The 27,153-nt window shown below is 42.9% G+C and overlaps 1 protein-coding gene across 2 annotated transcripts in view; it reads right to left on the bottom strand.

Annotated features, from left to right (window-relative positions):
• Positions 1-27,153, bottom strand: part of mllt10 (MLLT10 histone lysine methyltransferase DOT1L cofactor) — a 47,938-nt gene that overhangs the window by 4,566 nt on the left and 16,219 nt on the right. Inside the window, exons 1-12 of one of the 2 annotated variants that reach the window (XM_078291438.1) lie at positions 24,852-24,889; positions 18,806-18,904; positions 18,167-18,503; positions 17,016-17,234; positions 15,811-16,299; positions 9,270-9,430; positions 5,006-5,123; positions 3,377-3,455; positions 1,889-2,082; positions 1,167-1,316; positions 767-822; positions 20-321 (exon numbers count right to left, since the gene is read on the bottom strand). In XM_078291438.1, the coding sequence (XP_078147564.1) occupies positions 20-321; positions 767-822; positions 1,167-1,316; positions 1,889-2,082; positions 3,377-3,455; positions 5,006-5,123; positions 9,270-9,430; positions 15,811-16,299; positions 17,016-17,234; positions 18,167-18,503; positions 18,806-18,904; positions 24,852-24,881 (2,234 nt within the window). In that variant the 5' untranslated portion in view covers positions 24,882-24,889. Of the gene's footprint in view, positions 1-19; positions 322-766; positions 823-1,166; positions 1,317-1,888; positions 2,083-3,376; positions 3,456-5,005; positions 5,124-9,269; positions 9,431-15,810; positions 16,300-17,015; positions 17,235-18,166; positions 18,504-18,805; positions 18,905-24,851; positions 24,890-27,153 lie in introns of those variants that run through there. The other variant, XM_078291437.1, reaches the window with a different exon arrangement.

Below are 27,153 nucleotides of genomic sequence, written 5' to 3'. Positions count from 1 at the left end.
TCAGCAGTCAGACAGATACCTGTTGTTGACGGGCAGAGTGACGCCGGTAGCTGCTGCTGAGGGGTGTGTGTGAGGGCTGGCGATGCCCGTCGGCGTCTGGGTCACCCCGTTCAGAGCCCCCACGATGCCCCCCATGCCCAGCGCACCCCCCGCGCCCAGAGCACCCATCAGCCCCGCCACCCCGCCCAGCCCCGCGGGGGTCGCTCCCACGCCCGCCACCCCGTTGAGCTGCGGCTGGGGGGGGCTCTGGGAGACGGAGGGAGGGGTGGAGAGAGAGGAGGTGGAGCTGCTGCTGCTACGGCCGCCACATGACGCACTGTCCTGAGAGAGAGAGGGAGAGAGAGAGAGGGGGAGAGAGAGAGAGAGACAAAGAGAGAGAGAGGGTATGGGAGGGCAGAGAAAAGGAGAGATAAAGAGGAGAGAGAGAGAAAAGGTACACCATTAATAAACAATGCCTTAATCTTTCCCCTATTTATAATCCATTTCTGTCAATGTATTTATGGTAATATGATCATATGGTAATACACTTTACTTAATCATAACTGCATTTATGTGATGTGATACAATGTAAAATTATTATAATACCATTCACCAATACAAGTGATCTTTACAATTTGATGCTTGTTTGACCTTACCCAAACTAATTAAGAGTTATTACATTAATTGTTAGAGCACTGTACTGTATTGTATTGTATTGACCATGTGGTACTGGGGTGGTACAGGGTTTATACTGTGACTCTACCATGTGACGGGTGTTTGTCCTTACCTGAGCTGCCATGGGTAATGAGGAGTCACTGCCTCCCAGCTGGGCTCCCTTCACGTCTGCAACACAGATTAACACCGATTTAGATCCTCCCTGTGTGTGTGTGTGTGTGTGTGTAGGTGTACGTCTGGGCGTATGTGCAGAGAGCGTTCTAGGTTTGTATGTGGTAAACCAGCAGGAAGTATTTGTGTGCATGCGTGCATGTACATGTGTGTTTATGTGTTCATTATTGTTTATCTGTGAAGCACAATCTGTATTCTGTTAATGATACCTATTTGTGTTCTTTTGTATCTCTGACTAGAGCTGCAAATATCTTCACCTAGAGTCTTTATTTCACTGTAATTGATTGAAACCGATGTAGAAGTGTGTGTGTGCATATGTGTGTGTGTGTATGTGTGTGTACCTGAGGAGGCCGTGGTGGGGGTGAAAGGCACTGATAGCTGAGCGCTGAGAAGCTGCAGTCTCTCTTTCTTCATAGTCAGAGTTTTGATCTGCTCCTCCAGCTTCCTGTTCTCCACCTGCAGCTGGTGGAGAGACTTCAACATCCCCACCACTGAGAGAGACAGAGAGAAAGAGAAAATTGGGAATGAGAGACAAAACAGGGAGGTCGGAGGTCAGGGTCAGCTAAAGAAGCTGGTAGGGATTCAGTGTCTTGCTCAAGGACACTTCAGCGAGGAGGATGCTTGCCAACACTGGGGCTTGAACCCGAATCGTCCAGCTGAAGGAAGATCTCTCTAACAACTAGGCCACTCTGCAGCAACCCCCCCTTTTTTTCCCCTTTTCATTTTATTGATCCCCATGGGGAAATTCAGATAGGTAGATATAGACAGATAGAGATGGACAGACAGAACAATAGATAGCCCGATAAAGTGAGGAAGTGATAGAAAGGTGGGAGAGACAGCAAAACGGCAAGAAGAGGCGAGTAAAAGAGAGATGGATCAATTGATAGACAGACAGAAATCAAAAGAGAAACGGGGGGGGAAAAGGGAAAGGCTGGAAATAACGATTGGGGGTGGAAGGGAAGAGTGGGGAAGAAGGGATCTTCATGATAAATTAATGTGTTTGTGTGTGAGTGTATTGCGTGTATATTTGTGTGTGTGTGTGTGTGTGCGCGCGCCCTCTCACCGTCTCCCTGTGCTCCCTGCTGCAACAGGAAGTTCTGCCCTTCGTTCCACTGCCTCTCCAGAAGCTGCTCTATACTGGTGGCCACAGGGGGCAGCGTCTCCCCGCCGCCTCCCCCCGCCCCTAGCAACCCCAGCCCTGGCCCCGGCAACGACCCCGAGGGGTCATAGCGGATCTGCAGGCCACCAATGGGAGAGCTGGATGGAGGGAGAGAGAGACAGACAGAGAGAGAGAGAGAGAGCGCAGGGATAGAAAAGGAGAGATAGAGAGGTCAATGGGGAGATTAACGACCCAACATAAACGTCAGACAAACATAGACACTGCTGGCTATAAAACTACATCAATTTGTTGTTACAGTGGCCGCTAATGAAAAGGGGCCAGGCTTTCTGTGTGTGTGGGTCTCTGAGAGAGAGAGAGAGAGAGAGAGTGAGAGAGAGAGAGAAAGAGAGAGGGAAGTGGACAGTCTTGATGCGATAAATCTTAGTGTGTGTGCTGAGACAATCTGTTGAGTGTGAAAAAGGGGGAGAAACCGAGGGATAGCAGGGGAGAGGGGAAAATGGACAGAGGGAGAGAGGGGTGCGTGGTTTGGGGAAAAAAGTAAAAAAAAAAGACAGAGAAGGGCAACATTTTTCCCCATCACATCCCACCTCATATGTAAACACACTCTTGAATGCTTGTTTTTGGGCTGTAGCATCATAGCATAATCCAAAAATTTTTTTATTAGATGCGAGAAAAACAAAAATGTATTTCATGAATTTACACACTGACATTAAAGGGTTTTCAACTGAGAAGTCACAAGGAATTATCATGGAATTCAGCATGTTAATTTTACCAAGGAATGTAACACTTTCACTGCCATTAAATTTTTTAATAAAATATAATGTTCTAAAGGTAAATGTCAGCCGTCCATGTCTGAATTACAAACCATAATCATACAAAATGAAAAAATACAGGTGGAAATATTGGAATAACTGTCATACCAAAAATGTAACCAACCTCGTCAAGTGAAATTATCCGTCCCACAAAGTAGTGGACAAACAAACAAACAAACAAGGCTCTGTATCATCAATATTCCCATCTTGAGAGATCCATGCAAACATTCCCAAGTGGAAGAGATGGGGAAAACCGTCAGACCGTCCTTCCATGAAAATAAACAGGATGATAAAAAAAAAAAAAAAATCAAAGTGGAGTTGAAGGATGGTTACCACCTTCAAAAACACAACTTATCGTTGGCTGAGAGAGAGAAAATTGCCTGTAGGGGTAAGAGCGAAAGGGAGAGTGTGCATGTGTGTGTGTGTGAGGAGTGAGAGGAAGAGAGAGGAGACGAGGGGCCAGCAAAGGGAAAGAGAGGAGAGGGGGATGGGTGAAGGGGTTTGGGGTGGGGGGTGGGGGGGGCAGTGTGGAATGTAAATAGGGGCTCGCTCACGAGGGAGAGAGAGCGAGCGAGAGAGAAAAAGCAGAGCATCTGTGTGTGAGTGTGTGTGTACTCACCGCGGGGTGGTCTTGGGAGAAGCTCTTATGGAGAAGCCCTGAGCTCCAACACCGCTGCTGCCGTCTCCCACCTCCTGATCTAAACACACACACATACACACAGAAAATCAATTGCACATCTAAAACTGACGGCTCTGCAACCTACTAACTCACTCTCTTCCTTTGTATCTCTTTTACACACGAGCCCTCATTCAAACTGCATGTGCTTCCTCTCTCTCCCTCTCTACCTTCAATGAGAGTCTCTCTCTCTCTCCACCTCCCTCTGGGCCCCTGGCCAGACGCTTCTTTTCATTTTCCTCAGTGAGAGTAATGAATCACACATGCACACACACACTTTTGCATCTACACACTCACACAAACTCCCCTCTACTTAGACAGTCAATCCCAGCTTTTACCCCCACCAGGTCACCACTCTAGTCCCACTCCCTCCTCCTTTTTCAAGTCTTTTTTCTTCCGTAACCCTTTCCATCCTGGCACCACCCTCCAGCCACTCAAAAGCAAAGAGAAACGGCTGCCAAAGTAAATAGGCTACATGCATACAAACACACACACGCACACCTTGCATGTTTTGCACGCATACCCCTTAGCTAGCCCAAAAACACAACTCACAAGCTTGTGTGTGTGTACACACATACAGTATATTATTGTGCGCACAAACAACTTCACTGCAAAAAATGTCCATGTTAACAGGCCATTTAATCTTGTATTGAGTGTTAAAATCTTATTTTCCTTAGTAAAGTGAAAAAAAAACATGCCAATAGAGTGAGATAATTTCATTTATTTCCAATGTTAATCGACCTGTTTCAAGAATTACACAAGGGTAGCTTACATCTGCACCCACACACAACCTGCCTAGTCACACACACACACACACACACACACACACACACACACACACACACACACACACACACACACACACACCTGTGGCCCCTTGTCATTCAGGCTGATTAGTGAGCTGACCTGCAGGTCAGAGTGGATCTGGCTCTGATGACTGCTGACCGGCAGCAGGAACTAGCTACCTTCCTCCCCTTCCTCCTCCTCATTCTCGACTTTCTCCTCCTCTCCACTCTTTTCTCTCACTACTCTCCTCTGTGTTCAAGCAGATGTCCTGCATCAGGAAGAGGCTACTTTGACTACTAACGCCACCTCCTACTCTCTGATCCCTTATCATGTCTTCTGCACAGGACAGACAATAAACCACTGAACCTTCTCCTCTTTCCCTCAACAGGAGTTCCTGAAGGCTGAAGGCGCCTCCCTCCCTCCTCTGCTCCTCTTTCATCCCCTCTGCTTTACAATTCTCCTCTTTCTCTTAGACTGACCATGGCTCATGGCCCATTAGCTTGATGGAAAGTTGTATGTTTATACATGTAAATCTTTTGTGTGTGTGTGTGTGTGAGCGAGAGAGAGAGAGAGAGAGATCACGGCGTGTAACTGGAGCTGTGTGGGAGGAGCTTGAAAATATCACGAGTGGTGACCCTTGACCTCTCTGAGGGACCCAGGGGGCGTGACCTGTCCATTATCTCCCTCTCTCTTTCTCTCTCACACACACACACACACACACACACAAACAAACACACACAGCTTCTTGTCAAACACACACACACACACACACACACACTCCTGTACCTGCTGGTGAAGCCTCAGACTGGGCGATGAGCGCTGCCATGGCCGAGTTGGGGTTTAGCCTGTTCCCAAACATGTGGGAGGGGGCCAGGTTGAAGACCGACCCTGGCAGACCACTCACCTGGAGAGAGACAGAGATACAGAGAGAGAGAAAGAGCAATTAATTTAAGCAATAAGCCACAATTAGCCACAGGATTTTATAACAGTTAATATCAGCACTTCACTTTGCGCCTAACATTGCCTTTTAGCTCTTCTAAAATCAATGTAAAGCTCTGTCAAGTGGCTAATTGCTTTTAGAAAACACACCATTGTATTTAAAAGAACACATAAAAATGTTCAATAAATCTTTAATTCTAATTGATTATGATTAAATTACAATAATTAAATGTAATTATTGCTTCTTGAACAGTAGCTAAACAGTGTGCTTTATGTATGGGCGGTGATTTTAGTTAGTGCATTGATAATTAATTTAATGTTGTTTTTTTTTTATTGTATTATATGTTAGGACCCCCTCGAAAACGAGATGGTTCATCTCAAGGGGTTTATTCTAATCATATAAACTTGTATCATCATCATTAATTGAACTGGTGTGAATTTATTGGGTATTTTATAACTTTGAATGTGACTCAGAACTGAGGACTGCAACTATCCACATTATAATGTTATTTTTTTTCTTAAAGCACGGGACAGGGCTGCCTACATGAGCCTGGGTGCAAGGATAAGAATCAATCTGATCAATCTGGGTCCTGGGTAGAAGTTCAAGAACCCCTGATCTACTGTTATTGATTCTGCTGTGTCAAACAATGCCAATGTATGTATGTCATGCCAATGCAGCCTATTTGAATGGAGAAAAAATATCTGAATGAGAATATGACAGCACTTTACTGTCCTTTTAACGTACAAACTACAACCAAACATAATAAATCTACAGCTCATTATTCTGTTAAACACGCACACACACACGGCTGAAAGTGCCTCAGCACCCCTACAGTACGCTGACATGCTGACAAAGTGTTTCTGATGCATAGAGTTTAATCCAATTAAGGCATTTCCCAAATAAGGCCGGGGGTGGGGTAAGACGGAGGAGAGCGAAGGCGGAGCATCAGGAGTGGAATCAGGTCTATCTAAAAGAACAAAATGGCCGACTACTTTCGATGCTGAGGAGTAAACGGGACAAAGCTACAACCAAACCATGTGACACTGGAGAAAGTTCATCAAAGGCACAGGCGTTCTCCTGCACTTCACTGCAAGTTTTTACAGTGGGCTGGTACTTTCTGGCCAGGCTGTAATGCCAGCGCCTGACATCATGTTTATCTTATAGTTGATTATGAAAGTGACCATTAAATTAATCTAACTGGAGAGTTGGGGAGTCTCGCCCCAACTTTAAAATAAGGATAAAAGAAAATACAACAATTTTGATTTTATGGATTGAAAAGAAAAGTAGCAGACAGCAGACTGATCTCTTGCAAAAGAAATAAACAATTTATTGGGAGTAGACTATCAACATGTTTCGGCCTCTGCCTTTTAATTGTAAAGCACTTTGTAACTGTGTGAAAAAAAGTGCCCTATAAATACAGTTTTTATTATTATTATTTATCAGGGTTCATCATGGATTGGCCAGAAAAGTTGAACAGTTTAAATATTGTGGTTTCCATTTTACACTTGACCCTTCGCAGGATTGTGATCAGGACAGAAAAACAGGAACTTCCAATGGAAATCAATGAGCTGCGTGTCCAACTAAAATAAATAAATAATTACTAACCTTGAGAAAAATAAAGGAATAAATTATAGCCCTGACTGGAGCTTCAACTGTCTGGTCGCCCCATCTAGATTTCTACCAATTTGTTTCAATTTAGGATGTGATCCAGAAAACAAAATCTCCTGTTTCAAATTAATGGAAGCTGTATGTCTAAAGCACTGAAATCCTGGGAATAAAATGAAAAATCACATCCCCGTCTAATTTAAAGAAGGAACCTTCCCATACCCCCCTTCCATTTTTTTTCCCCTCTGAATTGACTTCAGCTCTCTTTCAAGGCCCCCCTCCCCTCTTTCTCCTCAATGCCATAATCCCACCCCCTTCCCATCAACATTCATTTTTCATTTACATTCATTTTTCATTCAAAGTCTCTCTAACGCTCTTTCTCTCTCTCTCTCTCTGTCTCTCTCTCTCCTGGACTGGGCTGATAGCCAATAACAGTAGGCCGAGAGTCTGCTGGTGGACTGAAAATAGCAAATGGTCTCTGTCACTCTCTCTCACACACACACACACACACACACACACTGAGGGAAGCCTGTTGTTGGCATCCTTCTATAGTTGCGTAATTCCTGCGGACTTGATTCAGAGTGTGTGTCCCAGATGCCCAGAGGCGTGGATCACACATTACAAACTAACACACACGTTTTGGACAATCTGGAGTGACAAGATGAAGGAAAAAAACAATCTCTCTCTTTCTCCCTCAATGTCTGTCTCTCCCTCCCTCCTGCTGTCTACTGCTCTCTTTCCGTCTTTTTCTTACTCGCTTGCACATACACACACACACACACACACACACACACACACACACAGTGTAAGAGGGAGAGCTTGCTACAGCCCTAACTCCTCTATACATGCTGCAAATAGGCGTGATATCCTGTGCTTCCCTGGGCCTCTCGTCCTCTATAATATGTGCTGAACAGAGAGGGATGGGGCGAGATGGGGGCCAGGCCGGTGAATTCAAGGCATGAGTGCGAACCCCCCCCCCCACCCTCCCAACGACCCCTCCTTCCCTCCATCTATCCCTCCATCCCTACTGTGGTGCTTGTCAGATGTCATTACATCACAGCACAACTGAGAGAGAAAGAGAAATGGAAGAGTGGATGGGGACAGAGAGTAGGAAGGTCGAGGGTGAGAGAGAGAGAGAGAGAGAGAGAGAGAGAGAGAGAGAGAGTGAGTGTGTGTGTGTGTGTGTGTGGGGGGGGGGAGTGGAATAGGGAGAAAAATGAAGTTGGGTGGACAGAGACAGAGCGGGGTCTTTGGGGAGGTTCTGAAAGGACGGACACAGGGGTCAGGGACTGAAGATGTGTGGGGGGGCAGACTGATTACTGGAGGGGGTTGAACTGATCAAGTTAGTCAACGCCCTCACTGCTGAATATAAGCGCATTTAGATCAGTGAAACACACCAAAAACCACTAAATAACACCAAAAACCACAACATTTTGAGAGAAATCGTGAAAACTGCATTCTTAGGTTTAACAATTTTTGTTTGAGCTGTAAAACCTGATAAAGTAGTGCTACTATAACCAAAGTTTACATCAAAATATGTTTAAATTTAATAATGGTGTAAAACGTAATGATTTAATATCCACCAATAATTCCCAAATGTTCCAAATAAATCCAATATATAAAGGATTCTGTCCTAAATGTGCAGCCTGGACTCTGGATTCAGTATTAAAATCCACTTTCTGACCTGATGTAAAGTGAATGAGAGCTTCCCCAGGCTCCGCCCAGCAGAATGCTTTCATTCACTGATCTCCACATGAACAGAATGGATGGGAATCGTAATGGTGAGTATGTATTACAATAATACCTAGCCCAGGGTGTTATTTTTCAGGATTTCAGGTTTTTTGGACACAGCATTTCCATTCATTTCTAAAAGGAAATTGCCGTTCTCCTGCCTTTTCCTGTTCTTTGTCTTCCTGATCACATCCCTGAAAAGATTTGTGGTAATAAAATGTATCCACCAATTAATACTGTAATAATACAGACATAGCCCATTGAGCTAAACTGTTAGTGAATGATGTCAGTAAATCACAGCTGCTGCAATGATTTTAACAGAAAAATGACAAAAATGTGTTTTTTGTACTCTGAATAAAACAAGGACCCTCTACAGGTGCAACGTACCGTCAGCTAGACAATAGCTCGCTGAGAAAACACAATTCGCACAAGGTCAGGACACACGTTTCACACATAATGTGCAGTGGATTAATAACGGTGTTGACAAATTTGGCTTTGCAGGTGTTTAATTAGTGTGCTTTGGTGTATTTGTGTTTCCACAGTTTATCAGCACTTCAGCTCAAAGATGTGAGTGATGTGGGTGAATTGACAGATTTAGAGGATGGCGAAAGAACTGTGAACTGTGTGTGTGTGTGTGTGTGTGAATGAGTGTGAGAGTGAAAGAGAGGGACTATAAGACTAAAACTGTGTTTTATGAGCGTATGTACTCGCGTGTATGTGTGTGATAGAGTGAGAATGGCAAAGTTTTGAGTACAAATGTGTGTTTGTACTCACATGTGTAGAGGCTGTGCTGGTTAGCGGTGCGGTGGCAGTGAAAGGAGAGGGAGGGGCTAGGGAGGGTGTGGGCTGCTGTTGCTGTGACAACTCAGAACTGGCTACGCCCACAGCGCCAGATCCTGCCCCCGACGACGACACATCAGCGCCAGAGAAAACACCTGTGGAGAATCAGAGTTGTTAACAGCGTTACGGTCATCCTCATCTGTTACAATGGAATGATACGATAAAAGGATGATTTAACAGGAATGTGGTTCAAACCAGTTAACCCCACACTGAAATAAAACTCATCTGAATTTCAAGGCTCAAATATTTTTATTGGTCTACAAACTCAGTGTCCAAGTCACTGGGAATGTAGCGGCTCTACATATTGTCTCTTATTTCTCTGGGATTCTTGTTTTGTGAGAGTTCCTGATGTTCACAAATAACACTTGCACACATGTGTATGGTTAGAGGAATAAATGTGAACATATTTGGTTGGGCTTCTGGCATTTAGGTTGGACTTTCGCTTTGCGTGTATGCGTTACTTTGTAAAATAAATTTGTCTGGAGATAATATATCCATCTCTCCGTATCCTCAGTTCAGACATTTAAAAAAATTTGCTTGGGTAAGTATTAAATGTGATCACAGTAACGAAAATAATTTTTTCTCCATTACCTCCACCTTTCATATGGCTTTTTCTAATAAGGAAATAGGAGAAATTTCAATGATTTGAGAAAATTGAATGATTTGATAATTGCTACAATAGAACATGACACATTTCCAGCAATGAAAAGTGAGGTTTTGAACATGCTGCAGACGTGTTGACTTTCATATAATGAACAAATGTAGCGCACGATTAAGTACTCAGGCCTGCACATGTATTGAGTCATACAATTCGTATCCTATACCATCGTCATAACTCTACCCATCAAAGTGTACACAAATTGAAACGTGCAGAAACACACACAAACACTGAATTGGTGGCCTGCCGCGACCCGGTGTGGCTGGCAAAAATCTGACGACACAAACCCTCCACGTCCACATCGTTCACATCAGGATTTCACATACTGCGAGGGAGGAGGAGAGGGGCGGAAACATTAATATGAACAGACCCTGCCTCCTGCCCCAATACATCACATGTTCTCCCTCCATGTTTGTTCTTCCGACTGCTGCATCGCTCATTCTCTTTTACATGTTCACAGACATATTATATACAATTTTATATAGCATATTAAAAATTACAGTTCTATTCCACATATAGGCTGATTATACATCACATCCACACACCGACTGCTCCATTTTCACAGTCACACACACCCATACACACGTTCTTCCATTCTCTTATCTCTTTGCTCTCTCTCTCTCCCCCTTCACACACCCCTCTGTTCGCCCACTAACCAGGGATAAGCCCTGCCCCTGCCCCCCTTTGACCCCAGGAGAGGAGGGGGGAGAAAGAGGGCCCCTCAGCCCCACAAAAGACTGAATGGCTCAGGGCAGCACACATTCACTAGGGGAACAAGAGATCTTTGTGCCAGGAGGGGAGGGGTGGAGAGAGAGAGAGAGAGAGAGGGAGAGGGAGAGAGAGAGAGATACGCACACCACGTGGGCCTACATACTATTTATAATGCTTTGTAATATGCACCAGTAAGATTGATACCCAAAGCAGTGCTGTCATGGCTGAGGGGGCATGTGCTCCCTCAAGATTTTGCTAGTTGGATTAGAGGCCAACCAAACAGTTTATCAGAGAATTTAGCTCATGCCAGTGATGAAATGGGTTAGACACAATGGGGCGGTGCGAGTGCTGGTAAACGACAAAGGACAAATGTTAGAGGTTTTATAATAATTTTATATTGGATTTATAATATATTAACACAGACGTTAATACTTTATAATATCCCAAACCTAAAGACAGATTATAAACTATACTTTACACATGCATTATGGAGCATTACAACGTGATTTTAAACACTTAAAACTAGTTATATGATAGTTTTGTATTGTTTACTAGTCCAGGCTATTAATGCTTTATTATAGTAATAATTCCCAAGAACGATGGTGATGCAGCTACATAGATTATAAGCATTCAGAATAAAGATTAAATGCTCTATAAGGTATTTTTAAATTTAAATTACTTTTGAAATGTATTTTTAAATTTCTTTGAAATGTAATTTTAAATTAAAATTAGTGCCAAACCAAATGACTAAACCAAACCACTATTTTCTGAAAAGTTTATGTACGTTCATAATTAAGTTAAAATGTTGATACTATTGTGAACTATTAATGCTTTATGGTGTTACCAATTTAGACTTTATATTATTTATATATAATTATTTTATTTTAAATATCATAGTTGTCAGCTAAAAAAAACTTAAATTTTGGTGATGTTCATGTTGTAACTTCGAATGAAGGATTACATGCTCTATATGTGGAGAAAACTGTACAACCCTTGGGTTTATGAAACCTTTTCAAAACCAATTAGATAAACTCAAAAATGCATCGCTCAACATAACAACAAGGCTGTTTTTCTTAGTTCCTGAAAAGTTGACATTTTAGAGATGTATTTTCTCATGAATAAACTGCAGCCAACTCTTCTGCTTCCTGCTTTCATTAGGAATTAAAACCTAGTGTAATATCAAAACCAGGACCACTAAAGAGGACAGAGAACAGATAAACAAATTTTCCCCAACCACCACTACTACAAATCAGTTAAAAACTCACAGGCCTGAACTTTTAAAACGTATAACCTATCTGTGTGATCGACAGCGTTAAGCCCCTAAAGCAGAACTGCCTCCATCGTCTGACCCTCCTGTTCCTTTTCCTCTCCCACTCAATAGGTTTGGAAGCTACCAAATATAATAACTTGATTAGTTGGCCTGTCCATTCAAGCCAATCTCTCTCAACATCTTTTCTATTTAGGGACGGTTAAAGCTGAAGTCCCACCTAAAACCGAGTTAACCACATCATCTTCTGATATTAGACAGTTGAAGTGTGTTTTGCTCCCTCCTATTGTGTTTTTGTGTTTCGAAGGAAATTGAATTTGAAGAAAATTCCCCTTTAAGTAGCAGGACATGGGTTAATATTGCCGCACTATGGTTTCCGTTTTGTGAAAATCACTGAGAATCATTGAATCTTGATTTAAAAATGGAATTTAGAGACAAACATGAATACTGGAGAATTGTGATATTCTATTATATTATTGTGTGTTATTTTGAGTAGTTTCTACCACTAAAAAAACATGTATTTTAACATCATGGCAATGTGTAGAGGGAACAGAGCTGTGTCTGGGATAGTGTGTGTGTGTGTGTGTGTGTGTGTGTGTGTGCTTGTCTGTATGTGTACCTCAGAAAAATCTATGTTGGTACGCTATGGGATGGTAAAGCCAAAATGTCGGTTTAACAGTCATCAACAGTAGAGGCCACAGTACAAGCAAGTTCAAGTGCCTCAGCAAGTACGTGCAGGTAGGCATGTTAATTGAGGGGTGAGCCTGCTAAACTCAACTAGATATATATTCCATTTCACCATGCACTTCTTCAATCAATAACACACAAACACACACACTGTCTAGAGCTAGGCAACTAACACGCACACGTATTTTCCAATGTACTTCAAAGTGCCGTCACCAGTGCTGAGATGTGTTGTGTGTTGGCTTTCTGAATAAGGTGCGTGTGTGTGTGTGTGTGCATCTTTATCTAACAATCTCCTTTTAGACACAGCTTAAGGCATCCAATAATCTTTCCAATGTTAGAAATGTTTTTTCTTAAGTTATATTCACCAAAAACCAGCCACATAATATCAGTGCTCACAATGATTAAAGATACTTCTTAATAAACATTGAAAAATAAATGTGTTGTATGCTTATTGTAAGAAATTACATACATTACATTATTGAGAGTAAAACAATTAAAAACGTAGGAAAATTGGAATCTGAGGAAAAATAAAACTGAAAAATCAGAAAATGCAGAGAAAAATTGCATGGATCCCTAGAATATTTCTACAGATAAACCTCAAACTAATTTCTTGATACAAAAATTGGTATTTCCATAAAATTCTCTCATCTGAATATTTCACAGGTTTTAACAGTTTCCCTTCCCAAGTGTCTTGCAGTAGCGAGGCTCTGCTGTATTAGTTAACACTAGGCTCCTGATAATTATGAAAGATGTCATCAGGACAAGCGGAAAAAGATACAATTACAGCGCGCAGAAAAGATTACAGCGCGCCACAGAAAGAAAACAAGAATCCGTGTTTTGTCCAAAAAAGCTTGAATTCTTGACAAATATTGGAAAAAAATGCACATCCCTACATTATATTGTACTGGACCAGTTAATAATAAAAAACAAAAACCCATTAGAATTTATGTATAAAATAAATAAGTGCTCTTTCACTTAGTTCCAATACTGACTAATATGTATAATGATTATAGCACACCGAGTTTATTTTGTTTTTAACTTTTGTTGGTTCTCCCTCTCTCACACACTTTTCCCACTCGTTCTCTCTTCCATATACACACACACACACACACACACACACTATCTCCCACACCCACACACCAGCTAGCCTGTATGAAATCATGTTCCCCCGTCCGCCCAACATCTCTCCTCCCCCACTCACCAATCCCACTACGCTCTACCAGCTCACCCGTCCCATCAGTGACCCCCCTGCCATCAAACATTAACCTAGCCCAAATCTAACCCCCTGCCTCTACCCACCCACCAACACATATCTATCAGGCTAACTATCCATCCGTCAGCATGGTGGAAGACAGCAGACAGGATGGGGGGGTGAGATAAACGACAAGATCCTCCCCATTACTGCCCTGCATTAACCCTCGGCTAAATATTTACAGTAGGAAGAACACACGATACACACAGACACAGGCACAAACACACACACATATAAGCGCGCACACACACACACACACACACACACACACACACACACACACACACACACACACACACACACACACACACACACACACACACACACACACACCACTGTTTTCTCTATCTTCTTTCACCAGTTATGGTCACCAGAGCCAGAAATTGCCGCCACTGCTGGAGAAAATGCACAAGCACCCAAACTGGAATGGACATGGAATGAAAACCAAAATTATCCCCAACCACCAATGCTATATTTATAAAATTTACAGTTTTGATCCTTAGTCTTGATCATGTCAAGCTCATTTCAAGCTCATGTCACTGCAAAATATCCAATAAACACTCTCCTTTGACTAGACAACAGTTGCTTTAAAAATTAACTGAAAATCACCACTCATATCTGTACTTATGGGTCACTTAGCAACCGCGTTGTTTGGCTACTGTTCAAGAACTATATTGCTAGGAAGAAAAATAACATTTAATTATTACTGATTAATAGATAAAAGTTTGCAAACATTTGCATTTGGTTTATATTACAATGGTGTGTTACCACTGTTTTATAAAAGCAATAAACCACAAGAGGCCATGAATCACAGTGATTTTTACACACACGTGCACATGAGAACATGCAAACACAGTTACACCTACAAATGTAGATGGCATCAACAGGTGAGGTGAGGGTATGAGGAACGGGGATAAAGCAGGTGAGAGGAGGGGGGTGATGGCAGCTGGGAGGTGGGAGGGAGAAACAAAAATGAAGGGCGGTATTTCTGGAAGAAAGGGGAGACATGGGGCGGGGGGTGGAGGGGAACGGCGTACTACTGAACCATTTCCATCAGCAGAGGGGAACTCCAAAGCATAAAGACAGTTGCCAAGCAACTGAACACAGATAAAAAAAAAAAAAAAAAGACAGACCACTTCAGCATGTGTGAGAGAATAACACTCACACACGCGCACGCACGCACACACTGATTACAGAGGTGTGTCAAATCCTTGCCATTTGCACTGGCATAGCGATGTTAATACCTTGCTTCACACACAGGAACTTCATAGGTATTCCTGTTTAATTCAACAGCATTTAGTGGAGAATGGCAGGAAAGCTGGGAAAGGAGAGGGGATGAAGTGTGAAGTCATGAGCTGGACTCGAACCAACAACGTTACAAGGACGTCTCTGAACACCTCCGAAAAGCCATTTCCCTTTTCCGCATATCACTACTGATGAAAGTCAGGTCACTATAAATGATGAGTGGGGCAGGAAACAACTTTTTTTTGTCACCAGGACAGAAATGATTGATAAATACTAAATTTAACTAGGCACTTTCACCATTTACCTGTCAAAGAGAATTTCAGAATAGAATGGGACATCCAAGCAATGGCTGGTTACCTGCTTAAGTGGCTGATAAAGTAGAAATAAAATGACCAGCTACAGCAAACATTTGCCAGCATTTGGCTAGTGGCTGGAGTTAATTTCCCACCGTGATTGATAAGAAAGATGCAGAAATATGTTGTTGTATGAACTGTTGCTGTTTTGTTCTTGGTTGGGTGGAGAGGCCTCTGAAACCAATACAAGTGGAATTATTTTAGGTTGGGTGCCATTTCCAGAAGGCAGGACGGCCGATCCCATCACTGGTAATGGAAACATTGCTGTGTATGTGTATGTTAAGTTGCTGTGTCCTCCTCACCTGTTCCAGTGGTTGTGGAGCCGCTGTGGCTTTGCAGACTCCCATTCCTGAGGAGTGACGGGGACTTCTGAATCCCACTGCTGACACCTATGACCCCCAGCCCCCTCTCTCCTCCTCCTGCTCCTCCTACTCCTACTCCTCCTCCACTGCTGGAGACCGAGCCTGGTCGGCCTGTGAGGGCTGAGGACGACGAGGAAGAGGAGGGGGAGGCGGTAGAGGAGGTGGTGCTGGCTGTGGAAGAGGTGGGCAGAGTCAGGGAGGGTGCCGGCTCTGACGGCTTCACGTCCGTGGTGAAGCAAGGTCCATATCTGTTTCGCCAGTTGCCCTTCTTTTTCTTCTTCACCCCATCATCACCTCCTCCTGCTGCTCCTCCTCCTATCCCCGGTCCTGCGGTGGAGGGTTGGGGTCGTTTGTAGCCAGCGGTTCCGCTCAGGCTCGTCGTCTCGTTAGCTGTGTGACTGTGCGAGTTCTCGTACAGCTTCCCGCCCACTACAATGATAAAAAGAACGATTGAATATTTAAGTATAAAGCCTGTGATTTCTTCATGTGATATTCAAGTTGTTCTTCGACCTGAGAGCAGTCAAAAAAGCAGGTGAAAGAGGAATGTACATTTTGGCTGTCAGGTAATTGCCAAATAAACACTAGCAGAGTTGAGCCACTGATATTGCTAAAAGAATAAGTGGCAGTTATAAAATGTTGCATAATTCTTGGTCAAATACCCTTGCATTCACAACAAGTCCTTATTCTGTGGTGAATAGGGATGTTGAAAAAAACGAAACCTGTCACAACTGCCCCTGTGACTCACATTCATTTAGCATTAGCAATATTGTTTTTCTAACAATTATCAGAGGACTAAACCATTCAACTTGTTTTTAGACATTCAACAATGTCCTTGCCATTGTTTTTTTTTCTTCTGTTTTTTGCTTTTTTAGTAAACATTTACTTGTCCTTGTACTGCATATGCATATGCTTGTGGACTGATTGCTAAAATACATGATGCAACTCTGCCACCACTGTATTGATCAGGAATATGATCAGTAACACCAAAAAGCAGGAAAGCCGTAACCTCCCATTAACAATGAATAAAAGTGGTAGGACCAAACTGAAATCCTTCAAAAACAAACCAAAGTAACACTGAAAAAAGCACATCCCTGAATAACAATAACACATTAGAATATAAGCTATCCGTGTTAAAAGTACGGCACCTCCAGACGCTGTAGTGGCAGACATGAGAGAACTGAAGAGTGTTGTGGTTCCCTCCGAAGCTCCGCCCTCCGAGCTCGGCTTCACAAGGCAGCTGCTGAAAGACGGCGGGGAGGAGAACGTGGTCCCGGCCCCTGGACGCAACGACGAATCAGAGAAACTCAAAAAGTCGGAGGAGGAAGGAGCAGAGGGCGTCTTGCTGGCGCTGGTCAACAGGAGGCCTGGGAGAGAGACAGAAAGAGAGAGAGAGAGAGAGAAGGTGGAAGGGAGAGAGACAGTGAAAGAGTGGAAGAAAGATGTCGACAGAGAGAGAAGTGGAAGCAAGAGAGAGACAAAGAGGGAGAATGGGGAAGAGAGAAAGAAACGAACAGGGAGAAGGGGAAGCAAGTGAGAAATGTAGAGGTTGAAAGACAGAGAGAGAGAGAGAGCGACAGAGCAGGAGCAAGAGAGATACAACACAGGGAAATTAGTAAAGTTTCCATACTTCCCTCCTTTCCATCATCATGGGAGCAGCAGAGACAAGATAACCAAAATAACCATTTTATCACTTCTCTCTCTCTCTATCTGCTCAACAGTCAGCCCTCCCTCATCATACAGTCATCCCATGTGACCAAGGCTCGGTCTTGCAAGCACACAAATGGACACATACACAGACACACATGCCATTTCTCTACTAGACCTCACACACAAACACACACTTGACAAGGGCCTCAAGGTTCTGATAGCGCAAGACACAGAAGCTCAGACAGAGACAGAGAGAGACAAAGCACACGCACACATATAAAAAGACATGAATCACAAACTTAAACACACACACGTGCATGCACGAGTATTTCCTGTAGAATTTTTAGTATAAGTGGGGAGGTGGGAGTAATTTTGGTTTTGAGACCCATGCCAGTATCAGTTCCAGTTGGCGTTGCAGTTTAAGAATAACACTTATTTGGATATTAACATCATGATATATGGACAATTGTGCCACATTTGCAATTGTATTTTGTTATTTTTGTGTTGGGTGGGTTGAGCAATAATGCCAGATGATGATTTTTCATTGTATTTGCCTTATTCTAACTAAATTCCCATTTGTGGCTTGAGCAGCTGAATGAAGGTAACGAAAACACTAAACACCGTAGCACATTATTTGTGGCCATCTCACCTTGATGGAATGGACCGGTGGAGGCGGAGGCAGACGTGGAGGAGGTTGCCATGGTAACCACAGCAGAGGGGAGGGGTTTCCCTGAGGAGGTGAGAGACTTGCGCCCGCCCCTCTGTGCCACCGGGTGATTTCCACCGCTGTTCTTCTTGTTCTTCGCCTCCGACCCTGCCTTCCCTCCATCCACTGCCAAGCCATCCTTGGAGCTGCCGACAGAGTGGGCCGACGGCACTTCCTGAAAGTTGGCGTTGGTGAAACGGGCGGCGCTGTCATCCAATCGCTTCTGCGAAGACGCGGGTAGAGAGGTGACCCCTCCCCCAGAACTGCTGCTGTTGTAACTCTGGAGGAAGGAGAAAAGGGAGGGAGATAATGAGAAGAACAATGGGAAAAAAACGAAAGAAAGGGAGGAATCATGATAAGGAGAGGAACAGGGGAAGAGAATTATAAAAAGAAGGCAAGTTAATGGAGGGAGGACCAAAAAGAGGAGAAGGGTAGAAAGGAGGTCAGGATGTGTGAGGGATGCAGAAAAAGAGCAACAGAGGTAAAACTAGGTAAAAGCCAGTCACTCCTACCCCAATACTTCACTAAGCCAGTTAAAATTCTTCAAAAACAAAAGGGATTAGAATGGAGGAGTACCCTCACCTTGTCTGGGACCATGATGTTTGGAAGGACGAGGGAGGGCGACAGGTCCATGGAGGCCTTCTTGTGTTTGGGTTTGTGCCTGTCCCGCTCCTTGTGTTTCTGAAGATGGGGAGGAAAAAGAGAAACGGATGGGTGAAAATACTGAAGGGATGAGTGCAGGGATGAGAGAGAGAGAGAGGGGAAAACAGACATATGTCCTACAACCTGTATATCTTGTAGCAGACCATATTTTATGAACATTGGGAGAACAGTGAACGTACAAAGAGAAAAAATACATTGTACAAAAACACTGAATATACAGTATATATAATCGTTCTGGGGAAGAGAGCAAGGTAAGAGTGTAATGAACGCTCTCCACATCTAGGGAAGATGGCCAAATAAAAGAAACAAAGGGGGTTTCTAGGATATAAGAACAGAAGAGGGAGCGGGAGAGAGAGAGAAAAAGTCAGAGAGAGAGAGAGAGAGAAAGGGCACTTCATTTCAAAGGCTCAGTCAGAGATGAAAGGTTGGAGATCTCCTAGCACAATGAGTGGGGGGGGGAAAGGAGAAAAAAACAAAACAAGAAGGGGCAGGAGGCAGCAGGAATTCAGCATGCAGCAGTTTAGAGCAGAGTGTATCCTAAGTGCCTCGTGTCGGAGCGCGCAAGGTCTCATCGTTTCATCCAATCATATCCTCCTACTTGGACCATCACAGCTCAATTTACACCCTCGCTCACACACACGCACCGCCACCCTCCTCTCGCACCCCTGAGGGGGCGACAGGGTGCCAGCGAATTTACACCTCACATGCACGCTCCGCGCCCGACACCTCTCTGCACGTGGATGTCAGCAGAGAGGGCACATACACTCACTCACACACTCTTACATGGAGCCTCAAATGCATATGTGCACACAACTGTACACACACATACACACAAAGGACCTACACAGACACACACCCCCTCAAGGATAGGCTGTGAAAATATGCAGCGATCCTGAGAGACGACATGGGATTCAACATGCTCGTGATGCTCAGTGCCATGACAACTCTAAAACACAGAAACCCCCCCTTGCACCTACACTCCCTCTCCTCTCCCCTCAGGGTCTTGGTGCAGAATGATTGGATGGGGGCTGGTGACAGTTTAGCCAGGCTTCCTGTATGAGTGGCAGTTAACAGACCTTACCAGCCAAATCAGGAGATGGCAGCTCCGCTCTAACCTCTCTGCACTCTGGCTTCCGCTAACGCTCTGGGGTTAGGGGACTTAAGCTGCCGAGTTCTGTTTAAGTGTGTGTATGTGTGTGTGTGAGCACGTCAGAGAGAGAATTAACTTTAAACAAGTGTTTGCCTCACAAATTGTTTAGAGAAAGAGGATAGATGGAAAAAAACAGGGAGTGAATCTACAAAGAGAACTTTAACAGTATCTACCGCACAAATTGGCTAAAGAAAAAAGAGAGATGAAACATAAGAGAGGGAGAGACATAGAGAGACACAGAGAGAGAGAGGTAAATTCCTTGGGATTCCCTTGTTGTTTTTCATTAACATTCCAGAGGTAGGTGTTGATGGACAGAGGCTGAGCTGAGAGGGTCGGATAACACACACACACACACACACACACACACACACACACACACACACAGAGAAAAAAACTTCATCCTAACACAGATGCCTGCTGGACCCAGAGCACTGGGCGTGGGAAACACAACACACACACAATGTAACCCTGACACACCCTTATCAATCAGGTCAATTGATTATACAGGGACAGACAAAGCCTTTTATCGCGTCCTCTCCCCTATTTCTCTGTTACTGACCATTAGCAGCCTGATCATTTGACATGTCCAAGTGCTCTTTGAGACTGTGTGGGGTAAATATGAGTGGCGGCAGAGGATGTGGGCTGAGTCTATCTATCAACAAACCCCCAAACAATAAGCATGACAACGGTGGGCTGACATCATCTCTGTCTTTGTCGAACGCAGATGATACTTCTGAACAGGGAAACTCATAATAACAAGAGAAAGACCCCCCCCCACACACACACACACACAAAATCAGCAGTGGCATCTGGATTTTTGCATTTTGTCACTAAGACTAGAAATAAATAAATTATAGGGATGGGGTGATATGCTTATCTCATGATACGATTCAATACGCGATATGGGGTTCATGATTCACTACAACCATGATATGATGTAAAAAATAAAAGTCCAATGACAACAAAGAATGCAGAACTATGTCTATTTCTGAGCCACAAATCTTTCTAGTGATGGCACTGGCTTTCTAGAATGTAAACAACAATTTAAAAATGTCATTACAAAGTGCAAATAATATAATTTGGATGGAGAGCTTGTGAAATTGTGATGGTCAAGCCACCTCATTTGTTTACTACAGCAGAATAAAATGGAGCTAATATCGCGATTCATTTTTCTGCCCGATGATATGTTTTGTCACATTTTTGCATTGCGATGTATTAAATTTCAATATATTGTGCCATCCTTAATAAATTAAGCCATCAAGATAACATTTAAAATCCAAGATAATAGCAGCCTTTTCAACTATAAGATGTGGAACAGTAGCATGCCTTTCCAAGCTGGTCGTAATTTTGACTGTTCTGAATTTCAAATTCAGCAAAATTGATAGGCTTTTATCTTGTGCATATATTGTAAAAATGTACGGGCTATAGGTTCAGAACTATGGAATAATATAACAGGTTTTGTGGTCACTAAATTCAGATGCAGCCAATGTTGTCAGTTGAACAACGTGTCCATACCAATAATATAAAGACAATGCATTCACTGCTAAATAATTCAGAATAGCATGTAGAATAAATGTTGTACAATTCAAGCCCCTGGCCCGAGGAGGAAGAGGAGAGGCCTTCACAGACAGAGGGTGGAGGGGGGAGGGGGGAAGAGGAGAGGCGAGGAAAGAAGGGGAGAAACGGAGGAACAGGAAGTAAGGGGGAAAATAATCCGCCCTGGCCTGGCAGGAATTCCCCTGTGCCGTTTCCTGCAGGATTTCTGACCAGCCATTGTGTATGTATGTGTGTCTATGCATGTCTGTGTGTGTGTGTGTGTGTGTGTTTCCTGCAGGCCTTTTCTAAGCGGCCAGTGTGGGGAATCTTTTAGCCCCTGCTGTAGTTTGACTGCAGGGTCTAACATTAGGTAGGTATACATCTGAGCCTCCAAACCACATAACAGACGCATGCGTGCACACACACACACACACACACACACACACACATCTGAGCCAGCTGACCTCTGACCCTGGAATGTGGAAGGAGGGTGTGTGTGTGTGTGTGTGTGTGTGTGTGTGAGGGGGATGGGTTTTCTGGCTAATGCAAATCAGGCAGTAGTAACAAAAGCCAGGGCAGTTGGACTGAATCATGTGTGCGCACGCACACACGCGTGAACACACACACACACACACACACACACACACACACACCCCATCATTTTCCTTCCACATCATCCTGAAGCTGCCATTGTCAGACACAAAGACCAAGTACATTGACAAAATAACATAAAACATGCTGAATGCTCAATTATGGATCACACTAATGACTTTATGGATGAACACAAGGAAAATCAATTGTTTTCTTTCATGCTTTTCTATCAACCAGCGAAAGAAAATTAACTATAACTGAAAAATTAGAAAAAAAAAAGAGTGGACTTCAAGCAAAGGCTTTTTGGCACAGCGTCATTTTAAATAATTTCTCTATTGACCTGTCTGCTTAAACAAAGGTTTAAAAACACATAAAAGAAAATAACACAAGATCCAATCAGAGCATGAGCTTTTCATCCAATGGAAGTGGAGCAATTACTTGGTGGACCAATCGGGTGACAAGAACAGCTTGATGGAGAGGCCGACTTCCTCTGATGCCATAATGGCAGGGTAGACTGCATGGCCAGGGGACTCTTTCAAAATGCATCCATTCATTCTCCCTCCCTTGATGTTTAACAACTGGGCTAAAAAGATTTCATACTATCAGTGAAAAAATATCAAAACCATTAAATGACAAAAGACAAAATAAATCTAGGTGTATATAGGGTCTAAATTCAGTGGTAACTTGAAGTGTACAACTAACTGTAAAACTGGCTTGAAAGTTTCTTTTTCAGCAATTTTAGAAAGGTACAAAATATAATTTGAGAAAACAGATGCTAATGCTTAGTACTTCCTCTTTTTGATTATTCTGATCCGATCTTGCTGTGATTAATAGTACAATATTTGCTCTTGTCAGTCAGGGATTCTGCCGGCCTGCAGCAACTTTCCCTCTGCTAAAATATTTTCACACACACACACAAAAGACAACGACTTTGAGTTTGTAAAGTACTTGTTTTATCCCTTGTTCAATCCTTTTTTTACGTCCTTTATTTGCTGTAACAAATTTAGTGACGATCTTGTTTGTTTAAAGTGCTCAGTAAATAAAGTTAACTTACTTGGTACACACACACAAGCATACTATTAGCCAACATTGTGATATTTCATATTTTGTTTTATTTGATTATTACTTTAAGTCTTACAGTCCTGTCAGCGCTGCTCAGTGAGCAGTACCCCAGAAGGGAGTGAGGATGGATGCATTGTAAAAGTGTTGTCCAAAGAGGGGCACAGTCGGTAAAGAGTGGGGGTGGGGGAATCGATGACAGTGGATAGAAAACAATATGCTCTCTCTAAAACAGCTCACACCGTAAAGGGACTCACACTATGATGTGTTTACATTAGTACATTATATCAAACTATATTATATGTGGCTCCTAACCTGCCCAGTAATTATGTTCTAATAAAAGCTTGCACAGGGTGGAGGTGGGATATCTAGCATCATAACTGACTACTGTAACATGCAGCTTTTTGAGACTGATGGGCTTAATTCAATTGAAGGCGACAGGGCAAATTGAGGTTGAGCTCTGTGCTCCGTTCTGACAAGGGCTCAGCACACATGACAAAAAATAGGTGGAACAGATGACTTGTCGCCTCCTCTAAATTCTGATTTTACGCAGCCTGTGATTACACGTTCTGCTAACAGGCGCGACTGATTAACTCACACTAATGTAGCATTCATTAGAGGCTGCGATCACTGGTGGCTGGCAGGTGGGCTGCAGTCATATTGAGTGCTTAAAGCCGGTCTAAAAGACACATTTTTTGCCACGCAAGAAAAGGGTTCCCACACTCACTTGGACATCAAATTCAAGGGCTCTTCTATGACTGTTAAGGTCTAGTTTGTTGAAATTCAAGGACTCAAAATTAGCATGTTTTGGCATAAGACATGACATTCGTCAAAATTAGACACCATAGAGACCTAATTTTTTTTTACTCTCGATTTAGTCAAGTCAAGAAATCCTGGTGAAATCATTCATTTTAAAACTGCTGCTACATCAAAGCAAATCTCCATCACAGGGCTTTCCTTAGGATGTGAAGTGTTGATCCTGAGGTGGAGAGCAGTCCAGAGAGCTGAGGCATATTGATGAATTTGGGTGCCAAATTTTTATATAAAACAAAATCAAGTACTTTCGAGGTCATCTATTCATTTTCAAAAGCTTTTAAAACCTTATTTTTTTCCCCCCCTCAAATCCACAAACTTTCAAGGATTTTCAAGGACCATGGGAACCCTGGTAGATTTATCTAAATAAGCTGGGGGTTTTGGTTGATTTGTAAAAATTACATCCAAAACAATTTTTGCTTTTTTTGATCACAGGTAGCATATGCCTATTATTATTTCCTCCAAATCCACAACAAGATAGCTGGATGCTGAAGATTATTACTTTGTTGTGAGCTTAATTCTTCATCAGTTAATCAGGACTGGTGTAACCCTTTATAAATACCTCATTTTGCATCGTCTTGTTCATTGAAAGAAAAAAAGATTGGAAAAAAAGAGACTGGACTACTCATAAATAAAGACCCGCAAATATTGTCAAAGATCGTCTCCATAAATGTTAGTTATGGAGCCATTATGAGGGCCATTGAGCTATGATTAATCGTCCCTGGTGTTCGTGTGCATTTGTGTGTCCCCCTCCATTGTGTGAGCATGTTACAGTGTGGGAGGCATAGAGAGGGTAAGATCTGAGGGCTGTCTTACCTTCTTGTCCTTGTCTGGGGGTCTATCCATACACTGAGAGGAAGAGTCACTTAAGCTTTGAGACCTACTACCACGGCCCCTGCGCCTTCGCTAAAAGGTAAAGAGGAACTCCAAGTTACTGGATGAAGTCCAGAGAAAGAAGCAAAAATTAGACTAAAAAAATAATTCTTTGGTTTAAAAAAAAAAATGAAACAAACGTAAGGAACTAAAATAAGCCAACTGAACTCAAGGGAACTCAAAATCCAAAGACAGTCAAAGAAAGACATTGTCATGAGCATTGGTGACAAAAAATGGTGGTTCTAGGATAGAGCATATAGGTCTCTACTAAACACACAAATGCATGGTGGCAGGTATGTATTTAAACCAAAGGCATAATACCTCCACTGTTTAAACAACCCTTCCTTTTCAAACCATCACAGACCAAATGTAGCCATTTGGTGAACTATGAAATTAACCTATCATCATCACTTGAGTGGGGAACAACAGTCTTCAATCAACAATAAGGAAAATCAGTAAGGGATGCAGGGCAACAGCTTAAAAAAACAACAACAAAAAGCCGTCTTCAGGTTGTATTTTGTTGTTTTAAAACTCCAAATCCTGGCCAGAATCTAAAGAAGCACCCTGGGAGACTTTTGAAGGGCCTTGGCTATCGATCTTGGCACAAGCCAACTTGCTCACCACAAAAGACAACATAGTGTCTGTTACCATAGCAACTAACAGCTACAGCTACAGCCAGATTACTTCCTGCCATAGATCGAGGCCTGTGTTAATCCAGCCTACTTTCAAAAGTACTGATCTATGACCACAGACAGGGTTTCTTTTGATCTTACATGTAAAACTGAGTCAGAGACAAACTGGTGACTCTGTGGAACAGTGTACTTGCAATATTTTGGCTTCACTTCAAGCTCATGATCTTAGTCACATGCCTATCTCTGACCTTAAAAAACTTCTAAATCTGGATTTCCATGTCGAGAATCTTGTTACATACAGGCCCTGGTCCCTTTGTCCTCAACACACAATATAGAGCTGATAATTCACCAATCCTATTGGGGGACACTCAAATCCTACCCCTACAATCTACATTATGATTTCAGTCCAAAAACAAAATGAAAAAGTCCAAAAAAGTGGTTTTACCACATTGCCAAAAAGGCGGACAGGACTAACTTGTTATTTATACCACTCAATCTCGCCTCAAAACAAAATTTTGGTTGACTATTTTTGCACCTTGTTTCCTACAGAGATGGTCTGACAGCTTCATTATACTTTCAAATAAATGAATAGTACTTTTAACTGAGTTGTAAACTTGGGTTTACTGTGGAAGAGCAGTTACTAATATAAAATTATGCAACAAGGATTGCTGATCAATCTGTCATGGAAGATGACCGTAACTAGATACAGTCGTGTGCCAGGAACACCCAGTCCAGTTGATTGAAAAACTAATGCTCATGCATCAACGGGTGCATTTATGCTGCTTGGAAATGGGGGAAAAATTATTCTTCTTACCTAGTATCGACGAAACCTCTAGCCAAAGAGAAATTTCGTTGTGGTGGAGTCTAAACAGGGAAAATCTAGGCTTGAAATTAGATTTGGCTGGTGACTAAGTCCAGTCAAATACCATATGTTGCTAACATGGCATAAACATTCATCAAGTAATATGTTATGAAATCCACTCTGCTAACAACATTGCTTTCTTCATCATTGATTCTCTCTCGTACATTCCTGTCATCCATACAATCCCAGCTTAATGACATTATGCCCCACCGTCCAAAGCCATTCAAACGCGATCAATATAACAGCATGAGTCTTTCCATCAGCATTTGTTAACATTGCAAAATGTCATCCGTGTGTGTGTGTGTCTGTGTGTTGATACTGTAAAACCCTCTTTCCATTCCTACTACCCTTCTAAAAATTCTAATAGTTCAATCATGCTCGCGTTCTACGTATTTGCTTCCCTCCCCCAACTGGTGTGTGTGTGTGTGTGTGTGTGTGTGCACGTACATATGTGTGTGTGATGGGTTGTTAACTAATGGAGGGGTGGAAGAAAATCTGAGACACAACAGGAGGTCTCCAGTGAATGAGAGTATGAGCATGTGTGTATTAAAAAACACATGCCCTTTGCATATCCAGTTGTTGCGTGTTTGTGTGATTTTGTGTGTCTCTCAGCCCCCAGGTGTCAGGTCTCAGCCTTGCTGCCAATTTGGCATGGTGGCCAACGGTGGAACTGCAGCCTAAAATTCACCTGCGGCCCAAAAAGCGTTTTTCCCATAGACGGCCATTGTAAAAGACTGTCCTCTAAAACTGT

The sequence above is a fragment of the Centroberyx gerrardi genome, chromosome 22 (genome assembly GCF_048128805.1).
Source record: "Centroberyx gerrardi isolate f3 chromosome 22, fCenGer3.hap1.cur.20231027, whole genome shotgun sequence".
Taxonomy (NCBI): Eukaryota; Metazoa; Chordata; class Actinopteri; order Beryciformes; family Berycidae; genus Centroberyx; species Centroberyx gerrardi.
This window is presented reverse-complemented; position numbering and strand designations above follow the sequence as displayed.